The sequence below is a fragment of the Diaporthe amygdali genome (assembly GCF_026229845.1).
Source record: "Diaporthe amygdali strain CAA958 chromosome Unknown NODE_3_length_2959817_cov_65_330692, whole genome shotgun sequence".
Classification (NCBI taxonomy): domain Eukaryota; kingdom Fungi; phylum Ascomycota; class Sordariomycetes; order Diaporthales; family Diaporthaceae; genus Diaporthe; species Diaporthe amygdali.
In genome coordinates, this window is record NW_026517023.1 from 501075 (window position 1) to 521024 (window position 19950).

A 19950-nucleotide genomic window follows, 5' to 3' on the forward strand; every position below is an offset into this window, starting at 1 on the left:
CACCTCTGTTCGTTAAACTCCAACTCCTGCATTGATGTCGTACGCTTCCGAAACCCCAGTCACGCTGATGTCCTTTTCTGGATCATACCGTTCAAGGCTATCTAGGGGAGCATACTTTTCGCACAAGAAAAGCATGTCATTGTATGCTCTTTCAAAAGGGTGGAATCATCAGTGTGTGTTCAGATGTAGTGCAGTGTGCAATATGACTCACATGACTCTTGATTTGCTCCCACGATGCCCAGCCGAGTCGCATATAGCCGTTTTGATTGAATACAACCGATTGCGGTCGTCCCACTCCTCGACCGGCTCAGATGGCTCAACCTCCATCTGATAATGTTGGATGTAGGCAGGCGACTTGAAATGCGTCGCCCAACTGCATCGCCATGTCCCGAACTCGATCTCGTTGTGCGCGTACATGCACTCATCCGGATCAAAGATGATGACTTTGCCAGTTTCCATGTCAGTGGCAACATTGCCTTCCCACAGGTCGCCGTGGCATAAAGCTGGCGTTATCTCGCGCCCTTCTGTCTGCAAGGCTCCCAGCAGTCGTGGGATCACGCCATCCATCAGCTGCTTGCATGCCGCGTCAAACTCGATCCAGGGCCCGTTGACCTGATTGTCCAGCTTGATCAGGTCTTTGAGCAAGTAAGTGAATTGTTCTGCCCAGCTGTCGCTCCAGTGCTCTTTGCGATCTACGGAGCCGCGGCCTGTGACGATTGCATAGCCAAATTTGCCGTTCGGAGACGTTGCTTTCGTGTGAAGCTCTGCTATGGCAGTTGCCAGTCCGGCTGGGTCGGGAGGTGTCTGTGTATCCATGTCATGATACTTCTGTAGATAGAAGTAGGCCTGATTGCCAACTTCATCGATATACTCCCCTTTTCCGACCGGTGCTGGGCCAAATTCTGGGACTTTGGAATCAATTATGGTGGCAGAGTAATGTTCTCCCCACATATGAATCTTCGCAAGTTTTCCACTGGCACACTGGTAAATTTTAGCAGTGTCACAGCCTCACGATATTTCGATGTGTTGGTACCTTCAGGAAGTATCGCTGGTTGGTTCCATCAGCGAGCACAGTGGAAATCTTTGCAGTCTTGGTCCAAGCTGAAAGCCCCCATGTTTCGGCTGAGATGACTTTGGTCCCCTTTGGCATTACTGCTCGAAATTTCAGAACCCATTTGACCATTTCATCGTTCAATCTGGGACGTCCTCACCTTCAACCACTGCGCTGTGGAGAGCAAAGTCTCCGTCGACATCCGTAGCCCATGACATTTTGCTGATGCTTTAGACAGTATGGCCGATGCGTGACAAATAACTGGTTGGGATCGAAGCCGTCTATATAATAAGTCCCAAATTTTCAATGCTACGCAGCTGACTTTCACATTCGCGTGTCCCTGTCTGTGACGAGCAAGGGGCTATGAAATGGTAATCTGCACGTGAAGGAACTAGCTCGCTCATCAGCGAGACCTGGTCTGGAGCCAATCGCCCGAGGTCGCAGCCTCTGACGCCTGGAGTGTACTATAATTGAGTTGCTGCAGGAAGAAGACAGTGGTGTGCGGCTGAAGAAAGTGGTTACTGTTGCTGACCAAGGATCGATTTGAAACGCGTTGGCTACGGAAGCCCGGGGAATAAATACATTTAGACACCCTCCGGTCAACTGGTGCTGACAGTGGCGAACAAGCCTCCCCGCATCCTTCAGGAGCATTGGAGCTCAGTCCCTACAATTAAGCTCCTGGCCCAGCTCCAATTTTCCCAGACTACTGCTGCAAGGACGACTAGCCGCTGAATGCTGGCACGACATTCGAAATGGTTAGTCACTGCGTGCATACCTCCTAACACTCTTCCTAGACTGACGAGAGAAACAGTTCAAAAAGATCAGCGGTCTGCGGAAGAAGACGACTGATGCCGATGGGCGTAGTCTGGCTGCCGACGACGACAATGCATCCGTGATCTCTGGGGCTGAATCCAGAAACTCCCTTGCAATCACGCCGACATTCGGGGTACCGGATCGACGGCGTGATCCATCTCCGTCTGGACTGGTTGCTGAATCAGGGCCTCTTGGTCTTAATGTTGTTTACACACCTGACAACGGTCGCAAGGTCGACATTGTTTTCATTCATGGGCTTGGCGGCACCAGCAGGTGGACATGGTCAAAGCACAAAAACGCGGAGTTGTTTTGGCCGCTGACCTTCCTGCCCTTGGAACAAGACCTCTGCCTAGCTAGGATATTGACATTTGGGTACAATGCGGCTTTCCAGAAGGCCGGCAATGTTTCATTGTCGCTACTTGATTTTGCGAAGGATCTGTTATTCGATCTGAAATACGGCAAGGACCCAGACATGGATGAGCTGGATATGGGCAAGGTGCCCATAATCTTTGTGGTCCACAGCATGGGGGGACTCATAGTCAAGGAGGTGGGTGTAAACTCGATTCCGGGCTTGACTGGGCTGACAGCTGGTAGGCGTATATGCAAGGGCAAAATGACCCAGAATATGAATCAATCATCAAAGCTATTACAGCCATCACGTTCCTCGCAACACCGCATCGAGGGACAGCGCTAGCACAGACCTTGAACCGTATACTGGACTCCGTTATGATCAACTCAAAGCAATATGTTGCCGAACTAGCACGAAACTCGCTCACGCTCCAGAAATTGAATGAGCAATTTCGGCACGTCGCTCCGCGACTAGATATTGTCTCATTTTATGAGACGATGCCTACTCGAATCAAAAGTGCCCGCGTTGTAAGTCCAGCTACCATGCCTTGATCCAAAGAAGCCAGCATATTGATGGTGGGAATAGATGGTATTGGAAAAGGAGTCCTCGGTTCTAGGGTACCCTGGAGAAGTGTCCAAAGCGCTGATTGCGGATCACCATGGTGTCTGCAAATACGAGGGACCGCAGGACCCAAATTATATAACAATAAGAAATGTCCTCAAGTCCCTTGTCAGCAAGATCATTACAAAAGACAACGGCAAACAGCCAGAGCTTTCGGATCGAAGAGCAGCTCTCGACTTGAAATCTATGCTCGCCCTCTCCGAACTTCCTGGACTGGATTATATATTTTTCCGAGATCAATGGACAGAAGATACGAACAACTGGATTAACAACGACAAGACCTTGCTTCAATGGCGTGATTCAGTCGATGATCTGAGCCTGCTGTGGTTAAATGGCGGTGCGGCCACCGGCAAATCCATCCTCGTTTCAACGATCATCAACAACCTAGTTCAAGAAGGTCTCCAGTGTCAATACTTCTTCATACGACATGGAGATCGCAAGAAAAGATCATTGAGTTTCTTGCTTCGTTCGCTGGCCTTTCAAATCGGGCAGTCCGTGCCAGGCCTTGCTCAGCAATTGAACGAGCTAAAAGAGGAAGGCATCGACTTTGAGACAGTGGATCCCAAGGTTATTTGGGACCGTGTATTCAAATCTGTGATCTTCAGATCTGCAGGGGAACAACCATTCTATTGGGTCATTGATGGCTTAGACGAAGCAGAGTCCCCTCGCAACACTATCAAATTGCTTCTGGATGTAACATCGTCGTCGCCTATTCGTATTTTGTTCGCAAGCCGGCGGACCCCGGAAATTACGAACGCATTCGAAAAACGTCATGCGAATGTCAGCCTGCAGACTATTGACATTGATGAACATCCCGAAGACATTGGTATCCATGTTCGCCAGGAACTCAAGGTGGCGGGTGGTTTGCAACTAAGAGAGACGATCGAGCAAAAGATTGTGGAAAAGTCTCAGAAAAACTTCCTGGTGAGAGCGTTACCTAGGCCCCGTCTAATCTATGAATCCCTCTTTCGGATGGTCATTAATCAGATTGAACAGTGGGCACGTCTGGCTGTCGAAAATGTGAACCAATGTCACACGCTCGAAGATATCGACTCCGCACTTGAGCAACTTCCAGAAGGCATGGAGGCATTATACGATCGAATGGCTTCGTCTGTCAACGACATTTCGAATCCGCGTGATAAGTTGCTGGCAACGAAAATACTACAATGCTTGACTTGCTCACTCCGTGTGCTGTCCGTGTCTGAAATGACACAAGCACTCGGTGAGACCGCTTCGGGTATATTGGACCTCCCACACGCCATCAAAGACTTGTGTGGAGGCTTCGCTTCTGTGGACAACGATGGCAACGTCTCTATCATCCATCAGTCTGCTCGTGAATACTTACTAGAAGATTCAGACCAGCGGATATTCAGTCTCGATGAAAAGACCGCCCACAAGGACTTGTTTTTGAGTTCGTTGCGATGTCTTACGTCGACCGGGCTGAGGACAAAGCTGGCTCGCGATCAAGCGCCCGAATTCGTGAAATACGCTGCAGCTTCCTGGTCGACTCACCTCCTGCATATTATAACTCTTGATGACGAGGTTATCAAAGCTCTGAAAAGGTTCTTGACAGGAAGCTGGATGCTCACTTGGATCCATGCCTTGGCGACCACGGGACAGCTGCGCATCCTTGCTCAAACATCTAAAGACCTCTACAAACTTTGCCGCAACGACAGGAGTACTCATTCAGTACTAGAGAGTCTCGATCAGGAATTGGTATCAAGTTGGTCTGTAGATCTGCTCAGGATTATGGGCAGATTTGGCAGTCTACTGCGTCGAAACCCAGACTCGATCTACAGCTCGATCCCTCCTTTCTGTCCCAAAGGATCATCGGTCCACCAGCTTTTTGGCAAGACGGACGCTCTGTCAGTGAATGGTATTTCAAACGAGAAATGGGATGACCTCTTCGCGCGCATTTCTATTGGAAAATCGTTCGCCTCATCGATCCAGGTCGCTGGATCCCAAGTAGCAGTTCTTGCCGCTCCTGGGAACGTTCACATTTACGAATCGACCGATTTTCGAGAAGCCAAGAGTAGCCCTATACAGCATGGCGAGCGCGTAGACAGAGTACAGCTGAACAAGGCTGGATCGTTGCTAGCATCTTACGGCTATCGCACGACCAAAGTCTGGAGAGTATCCTCGGGCGAGTGTATACTGACGGTCGATAGCGTTGAGTCAAAGACAAGGCCTTTGGCGATGCTATTTACGAATGATGATTCCACGCTCTTAGTTGGCTCTGATGATCGTCGCGTCCGGTCTCTGAATCTTGTCGAGAAAGAGTCAGCATGGGACGTCATTGCGGACATGGAAGAGGCCGGACTTGAGAAGCACTTTACCAACTCCGCGAGTCACATGGCTTTCAGTCCAGATGGTAGCATGATTGCGGTTGGCTACCGTCGTCACCCTGCTTCAGCTTGGGAGCTAGAAGGATCCACTCATATTGGCTACTGCCGGCGTGAGGATGACGTATCCATGGTTCGTGAACTCCGAGATCTTGTTTGGCATCCCTACCAGCCTGAGATACTAGGGCTTAGCGTGGAAGGGGTTGTGTCTAGATGGTCTCCCTACGAAGATCGTGTCGATGAGCTTTCCGCTGGAGCGAGCAAGCTGGCCATTAGCAACGATGGTGAGCTGTTCGTCACGGGTGATTCACACGGAAGGGTAAGACTATACACGACGGCTAGCTTTTCCCTCCTACACCAGCTATCCTCCCAAGACGCTATCTTCGGCTTGGCTTTCAGTCCCGACTCCAAGCGCTTCTATGATATCAGGGGCTATCATGCAAACGCATGGGAGCCGAATGCCTTGGCGAGGTATGCAGAGAGCTCCGGCGTGGATGTGGACTCAATCAGCGAGTATTCCATGTCGCATGTGTCCCAGAGGTCGGCTAGCGCATCTGCAGCAGTAGACCCCATTACTGCAATCGCTGGATCTCCAATTGGCCAACTCTACTGTTATGGCACTCAGACGGGTGTGGTCAATTTGCACGACACAAAGAATGGCAAAATCGCCACGCTTTATGCTTCGCGAGCCAAGTTTGCGATAGATCACATCGCCTGGAGCCACGATGGAGAGCACATCTGCTGCTCCGACTTCAGCAAACAACTAATAGTTTTTGCTGCATCTAGCAGCACTGGAGACTTAAAGCCGAATTACGACCAAAAGGCACTCATACCGATAAGAAAAATCACGAAGAGTCCTATCATCCAACTACTATTCCATCGCACTACAAGTCATCTCCTCGTGTACACCGCGTTACAAGTACACACGGTATCCTTAACGTCATACGCGGTAGAATCTTCCAAACAATTGGACTGTCCTATTTCATGCTGGGCTGCTCACCCTTCAGACGCCTCACTTCTTGTCGGCTTTGGAGCGCTCAAGGTTATGATATTGGACTGGAGCCTGGAAGAGAAACGGGTATTCACCATCGAATGGCCACATAATCCTGGCACCGAGAAATCACAGACCAGTCAGGATCTGCAGGTCGACCGAGTGCTTGCTTCTCAAGATCAGAAACACATTTTACTCCAGGTTTCTAATCTCGGGAGGTCTTCCCGGGACAGTGAACTCCTCTTCCTCGAAGCCGCGAGTCTTTCGGCATCGAAGTGGTCAGAGGACCATGCAGAGACTACGTCACCGACAGTCTGCCTCCGTCGATTTTCATCGGAGCTATTTCATGGCATTTTACTTCCACTTGGTCTCGTATGGGGAGGTAGATTGATTTACATATCTCGGGACTTCGCCGTCTGCTCGACACAACTCAAGTGGACCTCTAAGCCGATGCCTTCTTCCAACATCGCGCAAGCCAGGAACCAGAGGAATTTGAGGCAGAGATCAGTTGATAAAGGTGCGAGTATTGTTGGGAATTCTATTAGCGGTGTGAAGGAGTTATTTGCGTTTCCAAGCGACTGGGCGAACGAGCAGGCGATGGCTTCATGCAGTCTTTGGGGCGCCGAGAAGTCCCTGCTATACCCCCGGAACGGAGAAACAGCTATAGTGAGATGCATAGCTCTTTCTCGAGGCTAATTCAGCCTATGTTAATATTATTAGCGACCGTACCTCACCGCCGCAGCCCGTCTCCAAGCAAGCCCTCGACAGTACTCGACTGTAAGGAGACCAACAGCGACAACAATGAATCCTGCAATTAACGTGAACGCCCAGCCGATGCCCATTGACCGAAACATGTCCTCCAAGAATGCCACTATCACTGCTGCGAATGCATATCTCACTAAACTTGTGGACGCGTTGGCAGCTGCAGGGGCCCGGTGATTTATGTCAACGAGTAGCGTGTTGAATGTCTATGTCATTGTTCAGACCGTGTGCGAATGTTGAAAACTCCGACACGAAGGATTCCCTACACTGAAGTTTGTCTGCAAGGCCATGCCAGTCATAAACTGAAGGACCATAGAGATTGCAATGTGCTGGATGCAGTAAGTCATCGGTCACTTGATCACATGCTTATCTTAAGACGACTTTTGGCATACATACCTGCTTGTAATGAAGAACCCACCCATAAGCCACCGTGCAAAGAGTAATAACCAGCATCGGTATCCACATAATATTTAATCGTGCCTTTTCAATTGGAAATTCGTCCAGATCATCTCCTTTGATGCGGTCCGTCGACAGCCCACGCGTGGAACGGGTCTGGCTGTAAGCCGTGTCGAGCAAGTACCCGGAGAAGAACGTTGAGACAGTTCCACCTAGAGCGAAAGGTAGATATATCAGGCCTGCTTGCCACTCGGTCAGACCGTAAGTTTCGATGAAGAGTGTCGAAAGACTCGCTGTGAGGCTGACATGGTTCAGTGTCAGCTATGCCAGAAAGTAGCCGCTCGCGTTTACCAGTGTTCGATGTACATACGCAGAATAAACGGCATACATAAACCCCCAAGCCAGAACGATGACTGCGTTGTCTTTTCGGAGCAGAGTCTTGAGCGACCTGAAAGGATTGGGCATATGGAAGGCTCTGGCCTCGGACTCTCCACCGACTTGACAATGCTTCATGAAACTTGTGAATGGAATAGGAAGCCTCAGAATCGGCTGGGCTGGTTTTGAACCATTTCCCACGATATTTCTAGAAGTCTCTGGAAGAAGGAAGACGATTAATGCTAGGCCAGAGACGGTCACAATGGCAAGGAACCAGAATATCCATGCCCATCCAGCAGCATACGTCAGGGCACCACCGAGAACGGGTCCCAGGCTTGGTCCGATTGTGATACTACAGGTGCTTTAGTTACCAAAATCAACTTTCAGACAGAGCAGCGGAATTTCGGGCGTACAGGAACGACACGGCACTCATGTAAGAGCCTCTGTTTGCTGGCGACGCAATATCACTGACGATGCCATATCCGATAAGGATGACTCCTATTGTGGCGTCAGCATCAAAAGCTCAAGTATCATCACTGTCGCTTCCATGATACATACCAGACTGGCCAACAGCCTGCAGTATCCTCAACCCAAGAAACGTCTCGTAGGAATCCGCCAGCGCAAGACAGACGTTAGCAGTCGCGAACAATGACAACGTCACTACATACGCGGCCCGTCTACCCAGAATATCTGCAGCATCTCCAACAAACAACGGGACGACTGCGCCAACAGCCATATACACGGTGATGATGAGATTGATTCTATCCACTGACACTGTGAAAGCCTCGGATAAGGGCTTCAGAGCTGGTAGGAAGATGAATGTGCTGAGGTTGGCGGACCAAGATACGTAAGAGACCATGGCAACGATGATGCATTTCTCTAGCCGCGTGAAAACTGTGTATGGCTCGGGAGTCTCGTCAGTACGGGCGATACGCTCATCACACATCGCCTTCTGGAACCGAGCAGGCTGCTCGGTGGATGAGGCCATTGTGTCGCAGAATTGGTTTTCTTCTTCGATGTGTTCAGACTGAGCATCTCGATCGCAGTGTCTTGTGGCTTGTTTGCTCATGTGCATGCGGTTGGAGTGAACTCTTTTGCAATAGATGGACTGTCCGTCTAGTAAATTCGCGTCTGGTGAATTATGCGCCGCTTCGACGGAGACGAGTCGCTTCAGTTATTGGAAATGATCACATGGTTGTAACAATGCTGGATTCCGACCACAATACAGATGACAAAATTAGACTTTGACGCACCTGCAACTACTGCATATCCCCGCACATGTGCCGGCTGATAGCGTTCTTGGGCTTGAGAGCCACCGGCTTGTTCGAAAGGGACTGGTTACAGTCAGCATGCACGAAGGCCTGCAAACAACTTCGCTGGCCAAATTCGTGGATTAAATGGAGATCTTTCATTTGAAAAGGTGCTGAAAAACTATCAGCCACCGTGCGACCTCATCTTTGGACGATCTAAAATCATGCGCCATCTCTGCCCAAACCGTTTCACACTCACTCTGGTGCACCCATTGATACGGAAGCATGGTCAAATCGGCCCCCAGTCTACCAAGTAATATCGAAGAGTGATATTGCAAGAGTTTGCGCCAATTGAACACAATGTATACCAACTTCGATTTGGGGGTCCGCCCCATTGAAAAAAGTAGCCATACATCCCTCAGTACGGATGATCTCTACGCACAGGGTCATTATACCTGAAGACCTCCGGGCCCTCCGCTTCGTCCTCCCACCTGTCAACGGACTCTAAAATGGCCTTCCTGGAGCCCTTAGGCCGTGGCAGTACCCGCCAGGCAAGGTGCCCGATCTTGAGGTATTTAGTCGGGCACGACTTCGACTCAGACATCGTGGTCGCCATCTCTGTCCACTTCTGTCTCCACGAACTGTGCAAATGCAGCTGCTCGTCAACCAAGCTCCCGTCCTTCAGCCGGACCGCATTCCCTCTGTGGTTCGCCTCGTTCTGGCCATCCACCAGAGGGTAATCGATACCAATACGGATCCACAGATGATCTGTACACGGCAGAGTCTGCGAGATCTTCTTCAGCGCGCCCAGGGTGGTCTGCTTCTGGAGACAGATCGTCAAGGTTTTGATCCAGTTGCAACTGCCGATAACCACGAGATCTTTGTGACAGGGCTTCAAGATGGACAAAATAGAGCTTTTCAGAGGAAGGTTGGGGTGGTTCCGATACTTGTGCAGGAAGAAAGTCCGTTCGCCTATTTGACCGATGTGCCGGTGGATGTTGTTGTTGCGTACGTTTTGCACAGCGCCTTGGTCATCGATATAGCTGAATGCGAGTTTCTCAGTTCCGACGCCCATGGCTAGGCTGTTGGCAAATGTCGGGTCTGGATGTTGGCCGAGCCACTTCTGACTTCTGATCGAGAGGCTGGTAAAAGTGAAGCGCTTGAGATTGGGCAAGAAGGATGGTGTTATGAGAGGCCAGGCAATATGGCCTACCGTTGTACGGATCTTGAGCGGGCAACCGATATCCAGGTCATTATCAATGTAGAGTTCCTCGAGGTAGGCCCGGTGGGTGAGATAAGAAAGGTACTCATCCTTTTCAAGATCTCCATCATATAAACTTCCGTTTGGTGTATTCAGAAGGACGCCGTAGCCCATTTTGAGGATACGCAGTCTCAGTGGCTCGTCTCCTTGGTCATGATAACGTTCGACCAAGGAGGGGAAGAAATTTAAAAAGGCCTTCGACTTTCCGGCAAGGGCATGCTGTCTCTCGCACTCTGCTGACATGGAAAGCCCTAGTTCCTCCAAGAACCTGGATTTCCCGAGCATGGTAGCAATCTTCGGTATCCATACATCAAGATCACCCGTTATCTCGTAGAGGTAGAGCTTGCGCAGGTTTTGCAACTCTGGAGCTGGTAGAGGTATCATCTTGGGTTTCGCTTCATCGAAGTCGCTCTTCCCGTTGCGGTAAAATCTCTCAGTCCGTGAGAGCCTGGCGATGTTGGGGTACAAGATCAAGACATCTCGCAAGGAAGGGCAATTTTCTTCCAACACTTCAAGGAGAGACTGTGATATCGGCCAATTCTCCCATCTGGAGAACATTAGTGAGAAGATGGACAATGTTTCATATGAAAACATACTCAAATTTAAAAATATGGGGCGTCAGTGACAGGATTTTGATGATGCTGTCATTATACATGCCCGCCCAGTGTCTGACGTCTCCCATGCGGCCATAACCAGGCGCGTCAACTAGTCGACCGACCTCACGGTGATTGCCGATGGCCCATGAACCTTCGATGAGTTTGACGGCGAGCGATTTGGCGAACCTAAGATTCGTATTAGATGTGAAATCCCTGAGGAGCTCTGGATCCCGGAGGATATGGGCGTTTCCATCATGGAAGACGATGCTAGAGTAGAGGAATTGTGAGAATGTCTCATTGAATAATTTCGAGACAAGACAAAGATTTCGGAGAGTCGCTCGAGATGGTGTCTATGAAGAGTCAGCCAGGCCTTGATAAATGAATGCTCAAGCCTTACGGCCGTGAGTGGCAACACGCACATATCTCGCGACGCAGTAGACCAGGTCCTCTGATGAGATGATGGCCTCCAAGGCCTTCGATGGCTCGGCAGCAGGCATGCGGGGCTGGATCTCAAGATCGAGGCCGTGCTTGTCCGGTGGTTCTCTTGGTCATGAATGGGAGATCTTGACGGCACATAGATGGCACTCGTGTCTTGTTGTGAGACATATGTGCTCCGGCATTGCTGGAACAAACACCAAAGGGTCGGCGCCAGGCAACAGTCATTCGGGAACCCTGAACCCTAGGAGGGGGCAGGGGTGGCTGCAATGTTCGTATTGATGCCCCTTGCCAACGTGTCAGCGCCGCAACTTTCGCAAAGTTTGAGGCGAATCGATGCAGCTGACACTTAATAGTTTCGTGGTTGATGATAAATGGATTTGCCTTGTGGGCACTGCTGGCGATTGAGGATTGGGTTGCTGGGTTGCAGGGCAGTTGGGTCAAATACGGTTGCGGGAAGCAGTAAGCCACGGATCTAGTCGTGAGTGGTGGCAAGGTGATGATAATGAGAGTGTGCCTCAAGTAGAATAACTTGGTCCCTGACCGAAGGGTGCTTAGTAGGATTATTGATCCATTATTCTTCACAAAGCTGATATCCGAAGGTAAGAAGTATTTGCTAAGTCACTTGGAGTAGCCTTTTTCATCTGTGCTTAGGTCTTTGTATTTGTTGCGATGCGACGAAGATGCCTACATGACCAAATATACGGGCGGTCGCGAGAAAAAAAAGTAGGAAGATACCGCTGGCATTACTAGTCCGATAGGTACGGCAAGGTGCATAATCCAAGGGCTACTGGCAGCTTTGGTGCATGGATCTCATGAGATTCTCTAAATCGGGTGTGGGGGGGGGGGGGTTTGTCATTCTGTTTCTCGAGTCTCGAGTTTCACAACAAATCTATATACATCAAGTTCTACAATGAAGGAAGGAAGAAGATAATCATCAAAATATGACTCAAACATCAACAGCTTCTCAATCGTGGCATGCATGTCGTCTTCCGACCTGTGCGCGTAACGCTTTAGCCTCTTCTGACATGCGCCTTCCAGCAAAGCCGCCGACATTCTTGACATCAGCGGAGGTCGTGTTGATGTTGGGGAACTTGGGCGTGACAACTTCGCTAAAGTCGGCGCCATCGGCCACATAGACGACTTCTCCACCGAGCATCGTCAACAAAACCTTCTGTCGAGCGATCTCCTCCTCAGGGACCTCAAAGTAGTTACGATCCAGAATGATGACGTCCGCAACCTTGCCCACTTCGAGAGAACCTATGCTGCTATCGGCGCGGAGGAATTTGGCCGCCTCGATAGTAATTGCCCGAAGTGCAGGCTCACGTTCCATCTTCTTGCCTGGGAAGGTAGAAGTGTTGAAAGGCGCACCGTGGGATGCGGGTGAATGAGAGTTTTCAGGGTCTCCTTGACGGGTAACTGCGGATTTGAGTGCGAGGAACTCATCAAGAGGATCGATCTGTCCATAATCCGTAAGCAAGGGATTCACTTGATTGATATTCAGTGGGAACAAGGATCTTACAGGCCAGTCACTTCCATAGATTACTGGGCGCCCCCCTGAAGCAATATCCACAAAGGCCTCCAGATATTGCATGCGATCGGGCCCCATTGCGTTGAAGGTCAACGGCTGCCAAGTGGCACTTGGCTGAGCCCACTGGAAGCTTAGGATAGCATCGACACCGAGTTCCGCGAAACGTGGCCAATCGTCAGGACTGGAAAGTTCAGCGTGCGCGATGGCGATCTTGTAATCAGTCACGTTAGGTAAGCTTTCACGGAACCGCTCGACTGCGTCAAGAACCCGTCGGACAGCGCCGTCGCCATCTGCATGGAGCTGGACGTCGATGCCGTTACTGGCCAATTGGCAGAGAAGAGCAGCTAACGGCTCCAGCTGTATGTAAGGCTCCACGATCGTCGCATTCGGAGGAACAGTCCATTCAGACGAGTTCCCGACTTGCTCGAGGTATGGTGAGAGCACTGCTCCTGTTTTGGCAGGTGATTGAATGATGCCATCCATGAACAGCTTGATAGCTTGCCACTTCTGGACCGGCTTGGGACCAACCTGACTCTTGTCGTTGAACGTGGTCGTAACATTGATAGCATCCTTGATGACTGCATCTACGGCATCTACCGTAGCAGGCGGAGTGACCTGATAGTCGAAGTAAGGCCGGGCACTCAGATCTCCGCTTTGTTGGACTTGCAGGAACAGACTATGCTGCATCTGGGTTGCTACAGCCTCCTGGAACGTTGTGACTCCGGCTTGTCTTAGCTCTCGAAGGGCAGCATTAACGGCTTCAACCTGCTCGGCCTGCGTCAGAGGATTGGGGCCAGCAAGAAGGGCGTAGGCTTGGTCTTGAAGCAAGCCAGATGGTTCATTACCACCTGGAAGTCTGTCAATTCTGCCTCCGGCAGGATTCGGAGTCGAGGCGTTGATACCGGAAATCTTGAGAGCAGCGGAATTGACGAAGTAGGTGTGATGATCCGTGGTGGTGAGGATGACCGGCCGTGTAGTGTTGAGCTTGTCCAGGTCCGCCTTGGTAGGCAAGCCGCCCAAGGTTGCCAAGCCACTCAGGTCGAAGTTGACAACATCAAGCCATTGGCTTTTGTTGTTCTTCTCGGGCTCAGCATCTATGCACTTTTGCAGGTGCTCCAGAACCTGCTCAATGGCAAGTGTCGCGTAATTGAGGTTACACTTTACGAGTGCTTCACCGGCGGCTTTTGTATGCATATGCGCGTCGATGAGACCAGGCATGGCCATACGCCCGTCAAGGTTGATGACTGTGATATTTGAGCCGATGAAAGATTGGACGGCATCGTCGCTGCCGGTGAAAACAATGACTCCATCGTTGATTGCCAATGCTTGTATCTGCGAAGATGCGGCGTCGAGAGTATAGATCTTTCCATTGCAAAGGACGGTATCTGCAACAGTGCTGAAATTCTGTCCGAGCGCCAGTGTGAAATATTGTGTAAATAACCAGAACGCCCGGCCTGTTAGACTTTTTGAACCCATCTTTTAGGATCAGTGGAGAGCGGAGCACTGAATAAACGAGTGAACGATTGTTGATAGCTGACTTGTGTTGGCGCGGGGGGTCGCGGTGATGAGAACAGCGCTGAGGAGAATGAACGAAGATGTGTTAGTAGCTGACTGGCGACTCCAAGCACTTTGTCTCATGGATAAGGTATTGTGAATTATATACACAATAAAAACACAATAGATGCGAAGGGCATGCCACCACTTCCCCAGGGATATTGTTCTTCCATAATGGTGTCGAGTGAGCAGTTTCCGGACACCAGCCCCGGAAGCCCTTCTCGAAATAGCAACATCGCCCGTACACCCACAACTACACCACACAGTCCTTGCAGGGAAGAGGCTAGGTACGTTGGCTAGGTGTACGAGGTTTACAATATAGTTTATAGTCACATCACGCGCCACAAACATAGAACTATACGCCGTACGCCCACATCACCGCGCCGTCTTGTTATTTGATAGACGCCGGCCGAAGTAGACGTCTGTCTGGCCCCGTCATCCTAGAGAGAGATTGGCTTGGACATACAATGCTGCGACGAAGTGCCGCGCAAAGGGCAGTAAAGTACCAAATATATTTCCACTAAGGGATGTATCCATAGCTGCGGCGAGTCATCATAGTCATGGCAAAAAAGCCGGCAGTCTCTCCGGATTGCAGGGTGGTAGGGTGGGAATCGCGGTATAAGGATCACCCTTCTCTTAAGACAACTTTCCCCTGTATCTCACCATATCGGCCATGTTTTGTTCCTGTTGCTACTACATGTGGGACGATGGAAAACGATGGTCATGAAGAGGCGCAGAAACAATTATAGGGCCGGCGGTCTGTTTGTCCTTTTTGGCGCGCCAAGCCTGCATGCATGTCTATCCCAATCAGGGCCTTCATCGCCGCGTGCTGATCCCTGTACATACGCTGAACCCAATCACAATGGAGAGGCTCACAGCTGTTCCACTTCTCCATTGGTGTGTCGTCGGCTGGGGTCTCCACACGCGGCCGATCTCTCGCGTACCTTTTTACATAGGCTGTTAAGTGTCCACGCCTTTGACCTCGCCTGATCAGAATCAATGGCTCGGAGCTATTTCTCGAGCAGACCCGCTTTGATCTCCTTTCCTACACAGTACGATGAGGAAAATTCCATGTCTCGCCTAGAGCGGTATGTAGGGAATGTTGGCAAGACCTCTGAGTACGAAAAGACATGGCTGCCGAGGCTCGTGTTTGATTACTATCACAGCGACTCCCATATGCACGACTTTTCCCACCGATATGTTGCCAATTGGCCGTAGCGTACATTGGTCCTCATCGGCTCCGGTGCATCCTTCCAGAATCCGCTCAACATTCGCCGGAACTGCGGATCGACACTGCCAACAGAACGAGAGAGCACGACGAGAACAGATGTCATAGCCCCGGAAATGATAGAAACGATGTAAATCAACAAAGGTTGGCCTGCATCAATCCGATGTCATCTTTGCCGGAGCTCAGGGCTGTTGAAGGAAGGCACTATTGGCTTGTTTACAAGCAGACACACTTCATGTTCAGCACCGCTGGCCTTCGGCTTCGCTTTGCTTTCTTCCCCCTTACACACTATGCCAAATAGCTTCATGAATAAAACAACGTTAATTCTTTAATAGGGGCCATCTCTATCCTCCTACGAGTAAGTATACCAGACTTCGATTGGACCAATCTCTCCACTCTCCGAAAATGCGTGTCTCTGAAGTCCTCAGCCTCTCTGGTAAGAACATTCTTCTTTCTATCGTGCCCCCGGTATCGTTTGGGTGGTGTTACTGATACAGCAAGTAGTGCTTGTGCTACGACACGCCGTCGCCAGCAGGGCGGTCACCCCCGATATCAGAGCAGACACCAACAGAGATGGAATTGTAGACCTAACGGGAGACACTGACATCCTGGGAAAGACAAATTGGACTGAAGCTTTCGGTGCAATCTTCCTCCCGAATATCGGAGACACCGACAGACGATGCTCAAAGCTTGCTCTTAGCGGGCCTGCACTGAGCAACGAGGCTCTTGACGACTGCAATGATGCATCGGATGACATTCAGCGAGCTCCTCAGTTCTTGGCCCCTCTCAAGACTGTCCCCATTGCTGGACTGTCCAAGTCAGCAATCGGGTCCGTCTCGGTTGCAGACCCTGTTGCCCGGGATTTGGTACGCATCTTCCGCAAAGACGGAAATACCTGGGCTATCACCGGCAACAACTACACCTTCAACGCAGAAGCCCTTCAGTCAGGCCTGAACCTCGGTATTGATAGCCGAGACGTCCGTCGTCCAGATGGCTGGGACGGAAAAGTTACTGTTCGCTTCACTGTTCGCGACGGTAATACCACCTCTTCTGACAATGTCGCGCTCCGCGTTGCCCCTGTCCTCACCCATCACCACCTTCAGACAGTTGAGAAGGTGCTGGCTGTTCAAGGAAACAAGATCGACGACCCCGACCTTCTCAGATTCACCGAGGATCTGTCAACCATCGTAAAAGAGGCAGGAGTTCACAGTGAAGTGTATCTTTTCAACCACAGCAACGACATCTGGGCCCAGGATTTTGTGGAGCCTGGTTATGCTAACATGCCTGGCCCGAACGGTACCGTATCCATTCGTGTCATGATTCGATGCCCTCAAGACGATCGTGTTGCGGGCCGTCAACTGTTTGAGTACTACCGCGAGGCTGGTGTCGGTGCTGTTCAGCACCTTGGAGGAGCCCTCGAGGAGATTAACTCTGGGGGCAACATCGAAACCATCCCTCCTTTCACCTTCAATGGCAAGACTTGGCCGGCCGGACGGGTAATCCTAGGAAATCACAAGGAGCAGAAACACCATATCTACCCCTTCCTGCAGGCTCAAGAAACTCAGGAGCCCGTTCTTCTGGATACAGACTGGTTACTTGTCGGCCACGTCGACGAATTCCTCCAGTTCTTGCCTGCCAACAACGAGCGCGGCTGGGTCCTGATGGCTGACGACCCCCGTGCCGGCATGAAAATGCTGAAGGATATTCAGACGGCTGGTCATGGCTCCACACCGGCCATCTCGCGTAAGAATGACTCCGAGTCAAACTACCCTATCTACTCTCCTACTGTCGATGAAGCTCTCGCAGATGTGAACCTCTTGAGCACCAACGAGGAATGCTCGAAGAGGATCGACGCCAACCTCGAGATCCTCAAGCGGGAGACAGGTCTGGAGGATGCTGAGATCCTCCGTATTCCAGCTTTGTTCGAAGCAGACCCATTCGGTAACGAAAACTCTCCTTTGAGGGTCAGCGCCTGCTTCCCTGCGGCGATCAACAGCCTTGTTCTGTCGGGCTTCAAGACGAGCGTCGCGCCCAATCCTTTTGGTCCTGTCGTTGACGGAAGGGATGTGCTCTCCGAGGCCGTTACGAATGAATACTCAAATATTGGAATGAACGTCACATTCATCGACGACTGGTACACACACCACAGTTTTGGGGGCGAGGTGCATTCCGGAACCAACACAATCCGGGACATGTCTGCCCCATGGTGGTGATGTGTCTTCTGATGTGCTAAATTACCTATAGAACTGTATCGATTTCTTGTCTCCTAAGTTCTGTTTTCGATTTTATTCTTCGATGTTTGTGTAAGGGACAAACATGCACCCATTTCCGAGGTAGTGTCACAATGAACCTGGCCACTAACAAGCAATACCCATGTCGCTTGAGGCCGGGGCTGCAAGAAGACGCTAAACACTCTGCACCACTATCAGTGTAACATTATTGACGCAGCCCCCGGGCCTCTACCTCGTCTCCACAATTAGAATATAGGCTCCAGGTGCGGAGCCAGCCGTAGGTTTTGCCCTCTCCCTCCGGTTTTCTCCACCCCTGTGCCCGCTTATGTGTGATGGTGTAGTTTCTTTGTGATATCGTTCGAATGACATTAGCTATCAACTTGCTATTGCGAAGACCAATGCTGATTTCCTTGTTTTTTCTCTGCTCTAAATCTTCAAACTAGTCACGACATCGTGAACAAGTTTCGCCTTCATCCTGCATGAAAGGCTGACCCCGGAAGGCATTTCTGGCAAGATCCCAGCTTGTTATGATTCGACACAGCCCGGAGTCGCTGAATTGATGCCGTCTTGGCGTCGAGCGGCAGACTACACGGGTACCCCCCCTTACTTAAGCCTGCTGTGATCCGGGCTGATCATCAAATTCTTTCCCTCCTTACTCCTCCTGGCTGGGAAGGAACAAGTACTTACTCTACGCAATATCAACATGCAATCGTTAGCCTCCTCCATGTATGACCCGGGAACCCAGAATTCTCTACACCACCATAGTACGACGCTCGACTTGTAGCACTCACTACCTTCTGACAATAGATCTACAGACATACCTCAACGTCGATTCGTCTACAACTCTTTGGCTCTCAGATCCTGCACTCGCTTAGAGGTATTCGGTGTCATGTCATCCGGAATGCAATCCCAGAAACGCGTTGAGAAGAAGAAGCCAAATCGCGCCTTTGCCCCGAAGGTCCGGACCGGGTGCCTGACATGGTACGCTTCAGCTGAATCAGATGTCACCTGCGCAAAGACAAGGCTAATGAAACAGCAGCAAGTGAGTGTAACTGGTTTGTACGAGAGCCTGGCGAGTATTTATTCTGAACACAAGGCAGAATCCGACGGAAGAAGTGCGACGAGGAAAAGCCTGTATGCCGACGCTGTCGTGACTTTATGGTTGTATGCGATGGATACGCCAGTGGTCCGAACAAAAGGCCACCGGCCAAAGGCACCGACGGAGAACAGCAGCCTTTTCGTCCATTCTCGGTTGAACCGCGGCGGTTGGTTTGCCCTGATATTTGCAGCAACTTGGAGGAAAGCCGGTTATTTCGTCATTTCAGAGACTACACCAAGAGTGCTTTCAGTTCACTCGGCCCAATCGAATTCTGGGACCACTTTGTTGTGCCGTTGGCTATGACATATGAGTCTGTACGGTATGCCAGTATCGCAGTTGCGGCAGCGCATCAGCTGTTCTTGTTTCGGTCCGACACGCCCGCCTTTTCTGCTCAGACGTCGCAATTAGAATATGTCGCCATCCAACAGTACAACAAGGCCATCGGGTACATCAGAAAGCTCGATACAGTGGAGAGCTCTCACGATATTCAGTGCGTACTGACATGCTGTCTGTTGTTTGTGTGTCTGGAGAGCATGACTGGGCGCTACTCTGAGTCGATTCGGCACCTCAGAGCAGGAACACAGCTCCTAATTCACTCCCGTATCGAACATGATGCTGAAGAGCTAGAGATGGCAGAAAAGATGGCCAACATGTTCGCAAGGCTTGGCATTGGAATATCTATCTTTATTGAGGAAGAGATCGTGCCTCGCAGACTAAATGATGGTGGACCATTATACATTGATCACGGGCCGCACGTGCCATTTGCCAGCTTGACCGAGGCAGCTCTTGCACTGAGGCGAATCGACGTCTATTACATCCACTTGATGTTCTCCAGAAGCGACTCCGTTTGTCAGCCTCCACCAGCTGAGAGGGAGAGGGCTTTCGACTTGTTGGAGGGTCGGCTCGTCATCTGGAGCTCGCGATTCGACCTGACCGTCAAGTCCCTGCAATTCCAACCCCTTTCGGACGCGGACCAGGAACAGATGATGCAAATGAGGCTCACCCAAGATTATGGCAACTCTTTGTACCTTACGGCACAATTTGCCATCCCATTTTGGCATTGAG

General features: G+C 50.7%; 7 protein-coding genes across 7 annotated transcripts; 3 read left to right on the forward strand and 4 right to left on the reverse strand.

Annotated features, from left to right (window-relative positions):
* Positions 1 to 12: 12 nt before the first annotated feature.
* J7T55_002546 (kinase-like domain protein) lies at positions 13 to 1269 on the reverse strand (the record flags this gene model as incomplete). Its single annotated transcript, XM_053137630.1, has 4 exons — positions 13 to 148; positions 212 to 981; positions 1034 to 1152; positions 1212 to 1269. 4 exons carry the CDS (start codon positions 1267 to 1269, stop codon positions 13 to 15), a joined length of 1083 nt encoding a protein of 360 aa, XP_052998416.1.
* A 534-nt stretch (positions 1270 to 1803) lies between these two features.
* Positions 1804 to 7106, forward strand: J7T55_002547 (uncharacterized protein; the record flags this gene model as incomplete). The annotated part of the gene is made up of 6 exons (XM_053137631.1): positions 1804 to 1806; positions 1863 to 2454; positions 2517 to 2740; positions 2799 to 3758; positions 3831 to 6684; positions 6961 to 7106. The coding sequence occupies 6 exons, from the start codon at positions 1804 to 1806 to the stop codon at positions 7104 to 7106; spliced, it is 4779 nt and encodes a 1592-aa protein (XP_052998417.1).
* A 41-nt stretch (positions 7107 to 7147) lies between these two features.
* On the reverse strand, positions 7148 to 8688 carry J7T55_002548 (MFS general substrate transporter; the record flags this gene model as incomplete). The annotated part of the gene is made up of 5 exons (XM_053137632.1): positions 7148 to 7258; positions 7326 to 7626; positions 7696 to 8052; positions 8114 to 8198; positions 8259 to 8688. The coding sequence occupies 5 exons, from the start codon at positions 8686 to 8688 to the stop codon at positions 7148 to 7150; spliced, it is 1284 nt and encodes a 427-aa protein (XP_052998418.1).
* A 271-nt stretch (positions 8689 to 8959) lies between these two features.
* J7T55_002549 (uncharacterized protein) lies at positions 8960 to 11304 on the reverse strand (the record flags this gene model as incomplete). Its single annotated transcript, XM_053137633.1, has 4 exons — positions 8960 to 9034; positions 9393 to 10758; positions 10808 to 11157; positions 11227 to 11304. 4 exons carry the CDS (start codon positions 11302 to 11304, stop codon positions 8960 to 8962), a joined length of 1869 nt encoding a protein of 622 aa, XP_052998419.1.
* A 905-nt stretch (positions 11305 to 12209) lies between these two features.
* Positions 12210 to 14249, reverse strand: J7T55_002550 (amidohydrolase 3; the record flags this gene model as incomplete). Its single annotated transcript, XM_053137634.1, has 1 exon — positions 12210 to 14249. The coding sequence occupies one exon, from the start codon at positions 14247 to 14249 to the stop codon at positions 12210 to 12212; it is 2040 nt and encodes a 679-aa protein (XP_052998420.1).
* Positions 14250 to 15960: 1711 nt separating this feature from the next.
* Positions 15961 to 17768, forward strand: J7T55_002551 (uncharacterized protein; the record flags this gene model as incomplete). Its single annotated transcript, XM_053137635.1, has 2 exons — positions 15961 to 15991; positions 16060 to 17768. The coding sequence occupies 2 exons, from the start codon at positions 15961 to 15963 to the stop codon at positions 17766 to 17768; spliced, it is 1740 nt and encodes a 579-aa protein (XP_052998421.1).
* Positions 17769 to 18489: 721 nt separating this feature from the next.
* J7T55_002552 (uncharacterized protein) lies at positions 18490 to 19949 on the forward strand (the record flags this gene model as incomplete). The annotated part of the gene is made up of 4 exons (XM_053137636.1): positions 18490 to 18512; positions 18594 to 18767; positions 18823 to 18828; positions 18887 to 19949. 4 exons carry the CDS (start codon positions 18490 to 18492, stop codon positions 19947 to 19949), a joined length of 1266 nt encoding a protein of 421 aa, XP_052998422.1.
* Position 19950: the final 1 nt, after the last annotated feature.